Source organism: Myxine glutinosa, chromosome 1 (genome assembly GCF_964187855.1).
Source record: "Myxine glutinosa chromosome 1, kmMyxGlut1.1, whole genome shotgun sequence".
Classification (NCBI taxonomy): domain Eukaryota; kingdom Metazoa; phylum Chordata; class Myxini; order Myxiniformes; family Myxinidae; genus Myxine; species Myxine glutinosa.
In genome coordinates this window covers 336,068,661-336,085,569 of record NC_136261.1, presented here as the reverse complement: position 1 = coordinate 336,085,569, position 16,909 = coordinate 336,068,661, and the positions used below count along the sequence as shown (strand labels likewise).

At 43.3% G+C, this 16,909-nt stretch overlaps 1 protein-coding gene across 3 annotated transcripts in view; it reads left to right on the top strand.

The window, feature by feature from the left end:
• LOC137416888 (E3 ubiquitin-protein ligase TRIM7-like) overlaps positions 1 to 16,909 on the top strand; it is a 94,324-nt gene that overhangs the window by 69,478 nt on the left and 7,937 nt on the right. For all 3 annotated transcript variants that reach the window (XM_078769800.1, XM_078769801.1, XM_078769798.1), the window contains 4 exons: positions 554 to 787; positions 3,953 to 3,975; positions 4,447 to 4,574; positions 6,624 to 6,677. In XM_078769800.1, the coding sequence (XP_078625926.1) occupies positions 554 to 787; positions 3,953 to 3,975; positions 4,447 to 4,574; positions 6,624 to 6,677 (439 nt within the window). The remainder of the gene's footprint in view (positions 1 to 553; positions 788 to 3,952; positions 3,976 to 4,446; positions 4,575 to 6,623; positions 6,678 to 16,909) is intronic.

Here is a 16,909-nt window from a genome sequence, read left to right as displayed (position 1 = left end):
TTGCAGGTTTGGCTGGTTCAGGACGACGGGAGAGGGTAGTGGGATGCCAACATCTAGCCGTGGAGGGTAGAGCGGGATTGAACTTTTTCATGAAGATTGTTTCACAAGCCAGAGAAAAGAGTGGAGGTAGGCAGGTATCCTGTAATATTACTGCCCACCTCTGTGCAATTCTCTAGAAACAAACTGTCCATATCTGAACAAGTGTTAGTGTTTTTTTGTGATCAGGAAATCTGAAATTTTATTTTATTTCTTTCACTTTTAAAGATTTTGACCTTTTCTGCCTAATTCTGTCCATTAAATGCGAACTAGTTAAAATCTCCCCCATCTCGGTTGGGTAAATGTTGAAATTTTCCATCAACCCATCATCTCACCCCAATAAGTGTTGTGGATAAGTGTCCTGTCCAATACATTATGTCCTTCTAAATGCATTCCTGCAATATGTCCTAATCCTTCTTCAGTCGTAATCCATTGTTCTCTTTAGTTTTAACCTTTTTTTTCTGATGGTTTATTCTTGACTTTTAACTCCAATCGCACAATGATTGATTTATTCCAGCATTCAGGCAAAGCGACTGTGGAGAGGATGGAGGACAAGCGATTGGCGTTGTACCAATATGTGGATAAATCCGTGGATCTGATGAAGAGTCGGGTGATCAAAAGGCAAAATGAGAAGATTTGTCTTCTTCACAAGCAGATGGACACGGTGAAGGAGCAGTTGAGCTCTCTCCAGGAAACAAATTTCACATTGAAAGCAGCACTCCAGGATCTTGAGACTATTTCTTTTTTACAGGTAGGCATTCTTCTTCACCTTTTACAAAAGCGGTAACGTTTAATTGTCAATATTTATTGAATTTAATTTTTTTAGAAGAGCAAAAATGGACTAATCATAAACCTGCAGGACATGAGAGCTCGGACTTGGGGTATTGCTCGGAGAGTGAATTAATGGTACATTGTACTTTAGGAAGGATAATAACACAACATGAATATACCATCAGATGTGGAGATATCGTCCTTGACACAGAACCTGGAAGGTTCATTTATCACTCTTGTTTAGGGATTATCGTTCCACATTTACCACAGCAGTGATTGCTGACAGTTGTCACGCTATTGAAGATTGTAAGAACAGTAAGTTACACGTATGATGCTTATATGGGGCTGCTGGTGTGAGGGAAGACCAAGAAAGAAGCATTAATAAGAATTTGAAAGGTAAGTGTTGAGGGAAGATTCATTGATTGGGGGCGGGGAGGATTTACATGTTAATGAAGGTGTGGGTTAAGTTATCTTTTAGTGATTGTAAGAGTAACCACAACAAATATTCACAAACACGAATGTTGAATTACGATGACGCCTGTTCTGCCACGTCAGAGCGAGGTAGTCTTCCTTTGGTCGTCGCCCTTCATGGATGACAGCGTCATAATGAAGGCACCGATGACATCAACATTAACATATATTATTCCCCATGGGGAGTACTTGACAATGAGCCATATTTCAATTTTTTCCATGGAGTGGTTTCGGAGTTTTTGAGTTGCAACTTTTTTCCAAGGTGGCGTCCATGCCATGTGACATATGACGTCATAATTAACAGCAAAAAAATCAACAGGCAGAGGCGCTCCTACGGTAATAGTTCACGTCAATCGGACCAACAGTTGCCAAGAAAATGAATTTTTTACATGCAGACATGGCACACGTATGGCACATGGCACACATATTGCACACATACGCAACTGAATGCTGAACTCCACTTTTCGCTTCGCGAGCGCAGGTTAATTAGATATTTCTGTGTTGTCACTGCTCCTTTCCGATGCCATCTCCTGGCGCTGCATGACATCATTGCCGGGCCCCCTTCGGTGCCCGGCAATGGCGCACACTTTAAGGGAGACATCGGTTTTCACTCCGGTTTCTTGCTTTCTTGCTTTATTGTTTGCTTGTTTGTCCGGGTGATATCTCTGAGGTCCTTTGAGCTGGGAAGCTGAAATTTGGACACGGCAGTGACCAAGTGATGGGCTACAAAGCATATTTTTGATTTATTAAGCAATTCATCGATTAATTATTTAATTTGTCCGATTAATGACTTGATTACTTTCTTTCTTTTTTTAAAGTTATAGATTCGGATAAAACGGTGGTGGTTGAGGTATTCTATTAGCCAATTGATTAATTATTTAAATATTGTTACGAACCGCGGATAAGGATGTTGATTTGCCGAGCGGATGGCACCGTGGCCGAACAGTTACCCCGACTAACCCGATTCCCGAACGTTGGCCGGATCGCGCCACAGATATTCAATATGGAAAAGACAAAAGCGACATGGATGTGAAGGAGAAGAAGACAGAAGTAGGGAATACGAATATAATTTATTTACTATTTACAACCAAAAGTAACCAAGGAAGAAGGAAAGATAAGAAAATAATTTACAGAAGATATTAGAGACACAGTGCAACGCTAGCTTACCTACAGTCTTAATTAACCCAGGGACAGAACAAACAAGGACAGACTCACGCGGGGAATGATGATAGGACTGGCAGGAGGTGGATGGCTGGAGGGAGAGGAAGGTCCACGGATTCTGCAGCACGATCGGCGCGTTTGGCAGCCACCGTTCCTTCGCGGCCCCGCTCAAAACTGCCGTCAAGGCCCCAAGCTGCTGTGTTGCTGCTGTGGCTGCTGCTGCTGCTGCTGAAGCTGCCGCTGTTGCTGCTGTGGCTACTGCTGCTGCTGCGTGGACGTCGCGTGCTTTCTCCAGGACTCGTCTGACTCGTCTCGTACTCAGTCCAACCACCCTTCGCTTCTTGCGCGCGCGCTTTTATAGCGCCTCAGGCGATCAAGCCGCCGGCCTTCAGGACACGCCCATCGGTCAGCTCGCCTCGGCCCTGATTGGTCGGCACGGCCCTCTGGCTTCGCCCTTGATGACGATGGGCGGGCACGCCCTTCTTCCCCGAGCTGAGCACATGCTTAATGGCGGCTTTGGGGCGAAATCAGCAACCACATCTGTAGCAAACCTGGCAAACTGCCCAGTGCAGTTGGCAATGGAGGCTTGGAGGGGATGTAGCTGGCAATTGAGGCTTGGCAATGGAAGTTTTGGGAGTGGGAATGGGGAATGAAGGGAATCTATCTTATTTCACTTGGTGCAATGGAGTGTCATCTTAATGGAAGACAAGGCCTTACCCTAATACACATAATAAAGATATAACTATCAACAAGGGGGAAATCTATGATTGGCTGACGTGATTGTTTATGACCTAATTATGGGACGCCCTTTGACCTTTATACATAACTGGAGTAAGGAGGGTCCAGAATAAAGCAATAATAATAAAAAACACAATAAAAAAAACACAATCCTCATATCCACAACAATATTTTATGATTATTATTTATTTATTTTCATTATTAATCATTTATATATTTGCTTTCACATCTTTGCACCTTTTGAGCTAGCAAGCTCATATTTTGACACGACAGTGACCAAGTGATGTGGCTAAAAAGGATATTTTTGATTTAAAGATTAATCATGACGTATTGATTGAATGACTTATTGAATTGATTTTTTAAAATTTACAGCTTCGGATCAAGCACTGGTGGATTACTTATGCCATTAGCCAATTGATTAAGAAAATATTGTATGATTATTGTTTATTGATTTTAATTATGCAATTAATCAATCAGTTGTTGTACACCTCTCCCTCCCAATACAGTCTCTATGATCTCTCCCTCCCAATACAGGTGCCCCGGCATTGCCGCGCTGGAGGATATTTATTTATTTGGCATGGGGGCGGTGTACTTTGAATGTATCTATACTTGTTGTGTTTTTATCTTCAAGTGGGTACAATATCCAGCCTGTCAAATGAAAATTAATTTCACGCTTAAATTTGCAATTTGAACATTGTGCATTATTTGCATTTATGAAGAGGGCATTCATTTACGAAGAAGTCGTGAGGTAATTCACTGTTTTCTTCCTTTTCAGGGTTATAAGGATGTAATAAAAAGGTAAGACTGTGATGGTGTCCATCACATTGTTTGACACATCATCATGCTTTTATCCTCCTCTCTGTTCCTTCTTTAGAATCATCATCCATTTTCATTCATCTCCAGATATATTTTATTTTCTACTTCTTCCAAAAATATGTAATTCACAAAATTGTCTCAACTCGTTCTCATTTGATGATCTGATATTCCTTGTTATATAATGTAACCTGAGTCCATATTATATGAGAGAACATGAAGAAAATGAAAGTTTATCAAGTCCATTTGTTTTAAACATTCTCCTTCTCATATATTTGTTGAATTATAGATTCTCATCAAAAGATTGGCGCAAATATATATTCCATCTGTCATTCCATTTCAACCACAAGTTTATGGATATCTTCATATTTGAGGCTTTTATAATATAATTTTACAAACCTTTTTCTCCTTCAATGACTTCCTGATCATCCTGAAGTTTTTTCTTTTCATACAAAGGCTCGAGTCGGTGTCAGATTTTCAATCTCTGAAGATGGCACAACCCACAGTGTTCGACTTCTCCAAGGAGGAGAAGAACCTGGCCTCATTCATTGAACTCCATGACAACTTTCTGAAGAATATAATGAGTGAGTGACAAAAATGTGCTATTTTGTAAGGAGAATAATTATTTGGGGAACATAAGATGCGAGAGAACCAGGAAGGATAATATAAAAGTGAAAAATATATAAATGACAGATCATTGTCCTCCTCTCAAACACAACTTTCAAAAGGACATATTCTGTTCGTACATGCTCAGTGCTCTCGTGCAGAAGCCCTCGGAACAGCGGTGTTTGGGGCACCATAAAGGATGAACCTGGTACCTTCAGAAACCTGGTACCTGGTACCTTCATACAGTACCTTCAGAAAGTATTCATACCCCTTGACTTTTTTCACATTTTGTTGTTACGGCCTGAATTTAAAATGGATAAAATGTAGATTTTTTTTGGTCACTGATCTACACATAAATACCCCATCACGTGGAATTATTTTTTTTAGAATTTCCTATGACAAAATAATTAAAAATGAAAAGCTGAAATGTCTTGAGTCATCAATTATTCAATACTTTTGCTATGACACTCCAAATTGATCTGAGGTGCATCCAATTTCCTTTAATCATCCTTAAGATGTATCTACAACTTAATTGGAGACCACAATGGCCAATTCAATCAATCAATCTATCAAAATGGTTTGTTGAAAGCATGTCTGGCAGTGAATGGCTGAATTGCACAGCCATAAATATTCATAATGTGCAATCAAAGATTGCTTACAAGAGAAAAACTTATAAAATTCAATTAGTGAATTGATTTTTTAAAAATGTTAAATTAAAAAACAAACATGGCATGTTTCAAACAGAGCTAGTGTTGCTCAATTGATTGGAAATTATACTAGAAAGAAACACACCTTTCTAAATAAGGTCCCACAGTTGACAGTGCATGTCAGAGAAGAAGCCCGACCATGAAGTCCAAGGAACTGTCCATAGAACTCTGAGATAGAATTGTGAGGAGGCATAGATCTGAGGGAAGGGTATCGAGCAATTTCGAGAATGTTGAAAGTTCCGTCCGACCAAACTGAGCAACCTGGCAGGAAGAACCTTGGTCAAGGAGGTAAACAATAACCCAATGACCACTGTGACAATAGTAGAGTTCCTTGGCTGAGATGGGAAAACCAGCTGGAAGGACAAGAGTCTGCAGCACTTCCCAAATCTCGGGTTTAGTTGGTCTGATGAGATGAAAATTGAACTATTTGGCCTGAATGCAAAGCGCTATTTCTGGCGGAAACGGAGCACAGCTGATTACCTATCTAACGCTATCCCGACTGTGAACACGGTGGTGGCTGGGATAAATATCTTTTGTTTGTTTCCTTTTTACTGTTTCCAGTGGGGCAGGGGGGGGGGGGCAAGATAAAGTACACTTTATTTTTGCATTTATTGCTTGAAGGTGAGGTGTGTGTGTGTGTGTGTGTGTGTGTGTGTGTGTGTGTGTGTGTGTGTGTGTGTGTGTGTGTGTGTGTGTGTGTGTGTGTGTGTGTGTGTGGGTTTGTGTGTGTGTGTGTGTGTGTTTGTGATTGTGTTTGTGTGTGTGTATGTGTGTGTGTGTGTGATTGTGTGTGTGTGTGTGTGTGTGTGTGTGTTTGTGTGTGTGTGTGGGGGTGGGGGGTTGTGTGTGTGTGTGTGTGTGTGTGTGTGTGTGTGTGTGTGTGTTGGTTGTATCCACTGCTACAGCTCGCTTGTATTAACAGGAAATGAACGGAACTAAACACCTCTCGGTCTCATCCACGGATATTTCTCGTATTTCCTATTTTTCCAGGAGTCTGATTTTCATCCAGGAGCAAAACAATTATGGTTGATCATCTATTAATCGCCACTCGTTTAAATGCTGAAAATCATGTTTAACAAGACTATTTGAGTTACACACTTCTCCCGAGCAGCGGCAGGTTAAAAGTGCCTGATGAGCAGAAGCAAGTCCCAAAATGCACACACAGCACGTGCGGGAAAGGCCTCGTTAGCATTCATACATCGTTCAAATCTGTTCGTGTTTTTAAATTGTTCCTTAAAGCAAAAAATATTTACTGTACAAATAAACAGCAGGATATTTACATTGATTGTGATGTTTCTTTATCTTTCCTTCTTTCAACAGAGCCAGTGGAGCTCCAAATGACTGAGCTGGACCAGAGCAGCTTGAGAAGTCTTTGTAAGTGAAATGAAGGGAAATGGGACATGGAGGGTGAAGGGATTGAAGAGAATGATATTTAACGAGGAAATTCAATGTCCTTCTTCGGTTTTTTCTGTTTCTATGATCTTTTTAAATTCCCACTTTCTTGACTTTTATTCCTTCCCTTTCCTTTAATTTTGTTTCCCTTTTTTATTCATTTTGATCCACTGGTTTCTTTTCTCTCTTACTTGGTTTATATGTTCAACATAGTTCTCGCTATCTTGTATTTTGAAAGTTCACTTTTGAAATTTTTTCCCCAAAATTATCAAGAACAAAATATAAAGAAATTCCAAACAGATAATGCATTTTCATCTGATCATGTGCTTGTGAAGATCAACATCTCTTGGGCCATTCTCAGAAAACAGGCAATCCCGACATCACTGCCTCATTTACACTTAATCAATTATTGCTTCAAGCTTCTGCAAACACTCCACTGGTTACAACAATACTTCATTACTCTTGTGGTGTAGCCACATACGGAGACTTTACAAATTAGCAGCCTGAGTAGAATGTTATAATATCAGTACATGATCATCAACAGTACATGATTTCAGTACCTGATCAGTTCTCAGTACATGATCATCAACTTCTTACAAACTGCAAAAAACATCTCGAAGAACATCATTCTATAATTATCTACATTTGTGATTGGTTACTCGAAGTTGATAAAAAAGAAAAGTAGGAAAGACAACTGAACTTGCAAGAAGTCCCTGAAATTATATAGGAGCTTACTACAGTGCATTCAGAAAGTATTCAGACCCCTTCACTTTTTTCATATTTTGTTATTTTGCAGCCTTATGCTGAAATCGTTTAAATTCATTTTTTTCCCTCATCAATCTGCACTCAATACCCCAAAATGACAAAGAGAAAACAGGATTTTAGAAAGTTTTGCAAATTTATTAAAAATAAAAAAATTGAAATATCACATTGACATGAGTATTCACACCCTTTGCTATGACACTGGAAATTTAGCTCAGGTGCCTCCCATTTGTCTTCATCATCTTTGAGATGTTTCTACACCTTGATTGGAGTCCACCTGTGGTAAATTCAATTGATTGGACACGATTTGGAAAAGGCACACACCTGTCTATATAAGGTCTCACAGCTGACAATGCATATGAGAGCAAAAACCAAGCCATGAGGTCGAAGGAACTGCCTGCAGAGCTCAGAGACAGGATTCTGTCGAGGCACAGATCTGGGGAAGCCTACAAAAAAATTTCTGCTGCATTGAAGGTTCCCAAGAGCACAATGGCCTCCATAATTCTTAAATGGAAGAAGTTTGAGACAACCACGACTCTTCCTAGAGCTGGCCGCCCGGCCAAACTGAGCAATCGGGGGAGAAGGGTCTTGGTAATAGAGGTGACCAAGAACCCGATGGTCAATCTGGCTGAGCTCCAGAGATCCTGTGTGGAGATGGGAGAAACTTCCAGAAGGACAACCATCACTGCAACACTCCACCGATCTGGGCTTTATGGCAAAGTGGCCAGACGGAAGCCTCTCCTCAGTGAAAGACACATGAAAGCCCGCTTGGAGTTTGCAAAAAAGCACCTAAAGGACTCTCAGACTGAGAAACAAGATTCTGTGGGCTTTTTTTATTCACTTGTTTCTGTTATTTTTTACAATGTGGAATAACACAATGGTATGGTACTCAGAGGATACCCAATATTGGAGCAAAAGTGCCATGATATCTTAGTCAGCAATGTCAAACAATGTACATGTGTTCCTATATTGTCTTACGTAAGCCTGACTGTATCTTGCAGCTCTGTCTTATTGCTCGTTTCTCAAAGAGTGATGTCTTAATCCAGCCTCAGGCCACACAATGAACTGCACTTATAAATGCCCAAAATAACTGTTGTGGTTTCCCTCTAACCAATAGGGTGAGAACAGATGGGAGGGGCGGAGCCTCTTGAGAGGAATTTATGGATAGCGAGACGTGAAAGACACTCTCCTGTTTTTTTTTACTGATTTGCTAACTTGAAGTGTCAACAAAACTTATTATACACTCGAACTGCAAGTATCCTCACTAAACTACTGAGAGTACGAAAACATACTCCAACTTTCGTTTTGTATCAGTGGGTGGGGCCAACATATTTTTATCCGCATCATCCTGACATTAGTACGGAGAGTCGAGAGTGCCAGCGCACACTCTGATAATAGTTTGGTAAAATTAACTTCATTGAAGAACTTTATCAAGACAAGATATAAGTATTTATCTGTGGTATCCAAATCCTGGTTCTGAGAAATCAGAAGACCTCGGTCATAGTTGAGAAAATTCTCGCCAGACAAATACAGTCACTATAAATCATCAGAAAGACGTTAGTCAAACACACTGTACAAGTAGCACCCTTTTTTTATCTGAGCATGCGCACAGCAAGGTTCAGGTTTGATCAGTAGAGAAACTAGGATCTTTATATTTAAATATCAATTAGTTGACCATTTACCAGTCCAGTCAATGCAGTGTGCCAAAACAAAGATGAAAGGAACACGAAATGTCAATTCAAATATTGATTAAATTCAGATATTTTATTTATTTATTTTTTGTATACATAATCGAGGCTCGTGAAAGAGCTAACATTTATCACACAAACAAATCAAACAGACAAACAAACAAAGTATATAAAAAGGGGAGCGGTAGACAAGATGGGGAGAGACGAGGAAGCACATAAACACAACATTTGAGAGCAGGGACATCGGGAATGTGTGGGAGGGAGAGGGCTTGGTGGGAGGTGGCGTGGGAAGGAGGGGGGGGGGGGGCTGGGAGAAGTATAAACACAAGGACACCAAGGACTTCCAGGAAAGAAGTTGGTATTTCAAAAAAGTGGATTTGGGGTGAAATTAGCGGGGGTAGAAAAGATCAAGGTTTTTGGATGGGGGAAGATAAGAAATGGTGGTGAACAGCTGTTTTAAAGACCTGGAGGGAGGAGTGGGATGGAAGAGTGTGAGGGAGTTTGTTCCAGAGGTGGGAGAAAAGAGGCATGAAGGAGTGAAGGTGAGCAGAGAGTCTTGATTTTGGCAGTTTAACCATAAGAGGGTTGCAGGCAGATCTTGTGCGACCTGTAGGAATATTTGCGGGACAGAGCCCAGAGAGAGCTGGAGGAGCAAGGCCGGAGAGGAGTCGGTAGAAGACAGAAAGACCACCAACCTGCCTGTGGTGAGTAAGTGAAAGGCCCTCGGAGGTAGCTTCATCACGGGCGATTCCAATGATTCTGAACGCTTTGGTTTCAACAGCGTGAAGACGAGCGAGGTGTGAGGCAGGAGCACCAGCCCAGAGGGGAGAGCAGTATTCCATTGAGCTGTGGATGAAAGCCCTGCATGTGGTGAGGAGCTCAGGTGTGCCAAGGAAGGACTTCGCACGATGGAGGATGCCCAGTCGGCGACTGGCTTTGGAGGCCAGATTTGAAATGTGGTTTTCCCATGAAAGATCATGGCAGATAGTGAGACCCAAAAGCTTGATTGACAGAACTTCTTGGAGAGGATTATTCAGAAAGTGGATGGGAGGGTTGTCCAGTCGATCTTTTCGGAGAGACATCGTAAGAGTGTAAGATTTGTCAGGATTGGAAGACATGTTCCACTTTTTTGCCCAGTCTGTGATTTTGTTCAGGTCTGCAGAGAGTGAGGAGGCTGCAGACTGCTGATCTGAGGGATGAGGAATGGAGCGGCAGAGAGTGGAGTCATCAGCAAAGAGATAGAGAGGATTTTCAAGAGAGTCAGAGAGATCATTGATGAAGACCAGAAAAAGCACAGGGCCCAGAACACTGCCTTGGGGAACTCCAGCCTCAACAGGAAGAGGAGATGGGAGAAACCCATTCAGGGCCACACGTTGACTATGACTAGAGAGGAAGTCAGCCAGCCACGCGTGGAGATTTCCATGGATACCAAAGGAGGAGAGTTGGTGAGCAGAGCGGGGTGTCAGACCGTATTGAAGGCACGTGATATGTAGAGGGAGACAGCTCTAATTTCCTGTTTGGCATTGAGGACCTCCATCCATTGTTGAGACAGCAGAAGCAGCATGTCCAGAGTAGAGTGACCTGGTCTGAAACCAAATTGATGATCAGAGATCAAGCCATTGGAGAAGAGGAAAGATTTCATATCTGAAGCAATGATGGTTTCCATGACTTTGCTGATAATTGAGAGAAGGCTGATTGGTCTCTAGTTGCGAGGATCTGTTTTTGCACCTTTTTGTGTAAAGCAGTGATGTTGGCTGATTTCCAAGCAGATGGAAGATGGCCTTGAGCAAAAGATAGGGTGAAGATAACAGAGAGAGGGAGTGAAAGAGTGGAAGAACAGGATTTTAGGACCCGTGGGCTGATGCCGTCAGGTCCAGTTGCAGAATCGGAGTCGAGGGTTGACAGAAACTTTTCCATCTTGTCAGGAGGAAAGGACACAGAGTCCCGGAGCAGCTGGGTATGACTGGGTATGGTAGGTACAGAGAGCGATGGGTTTGGGACACAAGATTTAGAGGCAAACACAGAGTTGAGGCATTCAGCTTTTTCACGTGCTGTTACGTGTTCCTCCCCGACCTCCTGTTCTCGGTATACCTCCGAACCCCGAGAGGAGCCACGGCAGAAAAATATGTTATTCTACGTAAGTAATCAATAGTGAAACCACACCAAGGATTATAAACGAGCAGATGTTGTATTGAAAATCACACACAATAATAAAGGTGCAACCAATAGCAATCAAAGTGCACTCAATATATCTTAAGATGGTACCTTCCGCTGAAATAAGATAACTCACTGCGCCCTCCCAGTGACTGGAAAAGAACCCTCCTCAGTGTCTCCATAACTCAAAGATGATCCCGGCGATGAGGCGAGTAAGGAGGCATAGGTAAAGCGTGGCCCGTCACGTGGTCTAAACCAACATCAAACTGGTGGCGGAAAGGGAAATCCCAAAGGCGCGATCCAGACGTGCACGTTCGAAGTTCAATCAGCGAACCGCAATGTATTCTTCAAATGCCGCTTTCGCGCACACACATCCCCGGCAGACGACCGGAGGGTGAGAAAAGTTGACGCGTAGCAAAACCTTTTTTGGTGAACGCAGCGCGCGGTACGAAATGGCCGACGGCTCTTACTTGAGTCAAAGCGCCTCGGCGAGGCTTCTCTGCAACCTCAACGCCTATACCTGACTATGCAGGTTTCTCAATTCTCCAGCGATAACACCTATCACAGGAAATTCCTTTCAAGGACTCAAAGGTTACTCGCAGCTTTCATTCGATCCCGCTCGCTACGGAGCTTCAAGACACGCGTCTTCCTCAAATTTTTTCCTCACACCTTCTTCCTCCTCTCATCTCTCCTCGTCTTCAGGTTCTCGATCCGGCTTCCTCTCTTTTTTACCATGAGCGCTTTTAAACTTTTAACCACAATAACCATTTCCCTTAAACAATAATAACCATTATAACGAGAACCAGAAATGTCTCAAGTGGATGAAAACCACAACCACGGAAGTGCCTAATCCGTAACAGTGCGGAGTCAGCTGTGTAGCCGTTTGAAGTAAGGGAGGGGATGGAGGGGGGACAAACACCAGAAACAGATTTGACCAGACGCCAACAGGATTTGGAAGAGGGAGACAGATATGAGAGTTCGGTCTTGAGAACAGAAAGATATTGTTTCCTGGCTCTCCAGAGGATGGACACACACTTGTTTCGGGCTTTGTGAAAGGAAATGAGATTTCCTTCCATTGGATTTGCTTTCCATGAGACGAAGGCAAGTTGTTTCTGGGCATCAGCCTCACCACAAGATTCCATGTACCATGGACAGGAGGAAGGGTATGACAACTGAAGACGAGATGGGATAAATCTGTGCATGAGAGAGAGAGCAATTTACTTTGGAAGAATTCCCAGGATGAGTTGATGTCAGAGGTGGTAGAGATGGGAGACCAGTCCAGATGATTGATGGCTGCTTGAAGACTGTGCCAGTTGGCCTGAGTGAAATGCCAGACTCGTCAATGCTGAGGAGGTTCCCTGAGAATGGTCAGAGAGATGTCCACTTTAACAAGCACATGATCAGATGAGCCGATTGGAGCAGAAGAAGAGCAGCAGACATTTTCAGGGAAGTTAGTCATAACCAAGTCCAGAAGAGAAGATGCTCCGTTGACTGAGATCCGGTTCGGGAAATTGACAGATTGTGTCAGTCCCAGTGAGTTGCAGAAGTCCTTTGCTGAGGAGCCATGGCTGGTGAGAGAGGTGTCCACACCCAGCCAACTGGAATGGTGACAATTGAAATCACCACATATGAGGAAGAGAGAGTTGCAATGAGTAGATAGAAGTTGGGCCATATTATCAGACAGCGAGATGTAGATGGAGTCATCACTGTTTGGTGGACGGTACAACACACATATGAACAAGAGGTGGGGGCGAAGGGGAAGCCGTAGCCAGAGGTATTCCTGGGGGTGAGGTGGAGAGAGGGCAGCGCAGGCGAGTGAGAAAGAGAGTTTTTGATAGATAGCAACCCCACCTCCAAGACGAGGCTCAGGTCTATCATACCGGAGGAGGGAGTAACCCTGGAGAGATACTAAGGAATCAGAGACATCATGAAGGAGGAAAGTTTCTGTTAAGCAGATCATGTCTGGATTGTCTGAAGCAACCTGTATGGAGAGATCAGTTAAGTTTGAACAAAGGATGTTTGAGGTCCATACCGTTAATGAAGAGGAAGGGGGAGCATCGGATACAGAACAGGGGGGAGGAGGGGTAGTGTAAGATGTGGAAGAGGATGAAGAGGTAGGGAGAGCTGTTGAAGGTGTGTCAGAGATTTCAGAATAGCTCGGAGAAAGGGAAGGATGGGGCGGACAAAAGGTTTGATGGTGATTGGGTGAGGCACAATGTGGTGTTATTTGAGGAGTGGGAAGAGCGAGGCAGAAGTTTGGGGGAGATGGAGGTGAGAGTTGGAAGGGGGAAGAAGCGGGGAGGACGCTTTGAGGAGGAGGGGTGAGAGCGGGGAAATCGAGAAGAAATGAGGGTGGGGAGATTTGGTGGGGAGGGGCGAGGGGGGAGTTTATGAGGGGAGGGGTTAAGGGGAGTTTAGGAGGGAAGGGACAAGGGGAGGGATTTGAAAGGGATGGGAGATGGGGGAGATTTGGAGGGGAGGGGGTGAGGGGGGAGTCTAGGAGGGGAGGGGCGAGGGGGAGTCTAGGAGGGGAGGGTGTGTGGGGAGTTTAGGAGGGAAGGGGCAAGGGGGGAGATTTGAAAGGGATGGGTGATGGGGAGGATTTGGAGGGGAGGGGCAAGGGGGAAGATTTGAAAGGGATGGGTGATGGGGAAGATTTGGAGGGGAGGGGTGATTGGGGAAGTTTTGGAGGGGAGGGGTGATGGGGAAGATTTGGAGGGGAGGGGTGAGATTGGATTTTAGAAAGTGTACGATTAATGGGAAACGAACATTTATTGCAAAATGAGTTTCTTGGGACCTTCAAGTTAAAAATACGTTTAAGGACACTGGAGGGGTGGTGGAGTGCAGGTGAGTTTCGGGAATGTATGAAAGAGGCATTGTTAGAGAAGGAATTTTTTTGGGGATGAATAGATTTGGTGAGCAAGTTGAAAACACCATTTTAGAGAAGAAGAAGAAAAAGGTGTTATAATATACGACAGAATACAGTACTTCAGGGGAAATTTAAACATTTTAAAGTTTAACAGTGAAAACTATCTGGGGAAATCGGGGAGAAACACGTGGTCGAAAAATGAACGAACGAATAAGAACAACGAATAAACGAATAAGAACAACAAATAAGAACAGAGAAGGAAATGTTTTTTTTTTGTTTGTTTTTTTTGAGTTGAGATTTTAAACAAGGAAGTATGCTAATGGGTGAAAAGACTGGGAAAAACAGAGAACGAAAGTTATTGGAGCACAATCAACGGACCGCTGAGAGAAAAACAAAGCCTCAAGCTAGGACACTGTACAAGGCCTCAAAAGACACGACACGAATTAACACGATTTTCTATGCAGGTATGAAAGATTTACACCGATAATTTTCCTTGGGACCTACTGTAGGTACACACACCATAAAATAAATACAGTTTTGACGAAAATACAAATACTTAGGCAGTTAAGACCGAAAAATAGGGCGTATCGTTCATTTTTTTAGGAAAGCACCAAATTTGGCACAGATGTAGTATGGACCTATACAATTGTTATCCTGAGGGACGCCCAAAAATTCAGAACCCCTGGTGGCCGCCATATTGAATTTCAACATGACCGCCCTCTGTGACTTATTTCCCTCAATAACTTCTATACTATGAGCGATAACACCACAGTTCCAGTGTCTTACCCCATGTTTTCATGGTCTCTGAATCCAATGGGATCAATTGCATAAAGATTGGCATCCATCATCTTTAATTTCAAGATGGCCACCATGGTGTTTCCATTTTCCTTGAATCTCTCATAGGATTTTAGGTAAAATTTCAATTCCAAGTGATACACATTGTTTTATTGGTCTCTGATAACAATGAAATGGTATTAATTAATCAAAGTTACACACAGTTGCAGTTTTAACTTAAAATATTATGGGCACTTGAAAGGTGGAGGCTCTCGCACAGACGCGTAGTACTTCAAGCACTGTCCATCGCAGTCACACAGTGATGTGCAGGGCTGATTTGCCCTGGAGCATTTGCAGTTGCCTTTACAGGCCGACTTACAATGGCAGCTTGTAAGCTCTGAACATGCCTCCTGTATCAGTGGTATTGTGGTCCAAATTGGTGTCCAGGAAGTCCCTGTTTTCATCCAGCCCCAATCAGCTGGTGATGGAAGTTCTGGGTAGGGCACAAGTGCCTGACTCCATACGTGTCCAGCCTGAAAACATGCACGTTTTAGGTGTTGTTCGAAGGTGTCTGCTGTTGGGGGAATGTGATCAATTGTTCTTGCCTTCTTCGTGAACAAGTGTCGGCGCATGTCATTCACTGTCTTTATCTCGGTAGTCCGGTCATAGAGGATGGCAACATATCTTTCTATGCTCTGTAGTTCCATAGTAATAGCGTCCACAGATGGCCTATAAGCGAGAGCATGAAAGGTCTACGTGATGCTGGGGTATGCCTCCCAAACCTTCCAGGCTGTCTTTTTCCCAATTTGGGCAAAAAATGACTGTCGCAGCCAGTGAAGGCATTTAAATAATGGCAAAGACTCGGACTTCCTGAGGCCAAGGCCGGTGGCAATTTTATGGATGGCAAGGTAGCGGTAGCTTTTACCAGTGCCAATGGCAATCCAGAGTTCCTCCACACCATGTGACTGGTAGGTAAAGTAGTGTGCTATTGCCAAGACCACAATATCAGAATCTACAGTTCGAATCAATACCCGTTTTCTCCCCTTTTTCACGGCGCCCCTCAGGATTTAATTTTAATTTCAAAATTTCTGAATTTTTTGGCGCCCCTCAGGAAAACAATTGTATAGGTCCATACTACATCTGTGCCAAATTTGGTGCTTTCCTGAAAAAATGAACGATGCTTCCTCTTAACTGCCGAACTAAAATGGGAACAATTACTTAACTTCGATAGCGTGGAGAGCGTGGACAGCTGCGAATAAACGAAACCTCGCCGGCAAGACCGGAAGCGGAGGTCCAAAGTTCGTGTTGATCCAAAGTCCAAAGTAGCCGAAACATTGCCATTGATAGAGGCAGCTCGGAAATATGCCGTCTCAATAATATTATTATGAAGTACAAGATGTGGGTGGTTCGTGTGCAGCCACCCGGCTGCTGGTTGCATCATTTTTCTGTGGATGCGGATGCCGCTGATTTTTTCTGTGGATGCGGCTGCCGCTGATGCAATGCCTCTCTTCAACCAGTTATCTGGTACTCATTTTTGCCAACCTCGGAATGATAGGATGACAGGCTGAAGCAACTCCGCCCGGCGATAATTCAACGGGATTCAAACTCAGGACCTTCGGATCCCAAGTCCACCGCCCTAACCGTTAGGCCAACACCAGGTGATAACGACACGATGAATTCCCGGAATTCAAGATGAATTTGACCGATCTGTTTTTTTTGCTTTTTTTTGCTTTGGCCATGGTCTGGAGAACTGAAAAGTGATCCCTGCCTCGACAATCAGCTGAACAGACCAGGTAGGCTCTCGTATGGAGCCCAATCGACATTTTAAAGACGAGCAACGGTACCCGCCCTATGGGCGGGGCTTCAATTGGGAAGCCCAAATGAAAAGGCAAAATATCAGAAATTTAAGGTTTTTTATATTTTAAACGATTTATACAAACATCCGTCAAATCATATCACATGCAACT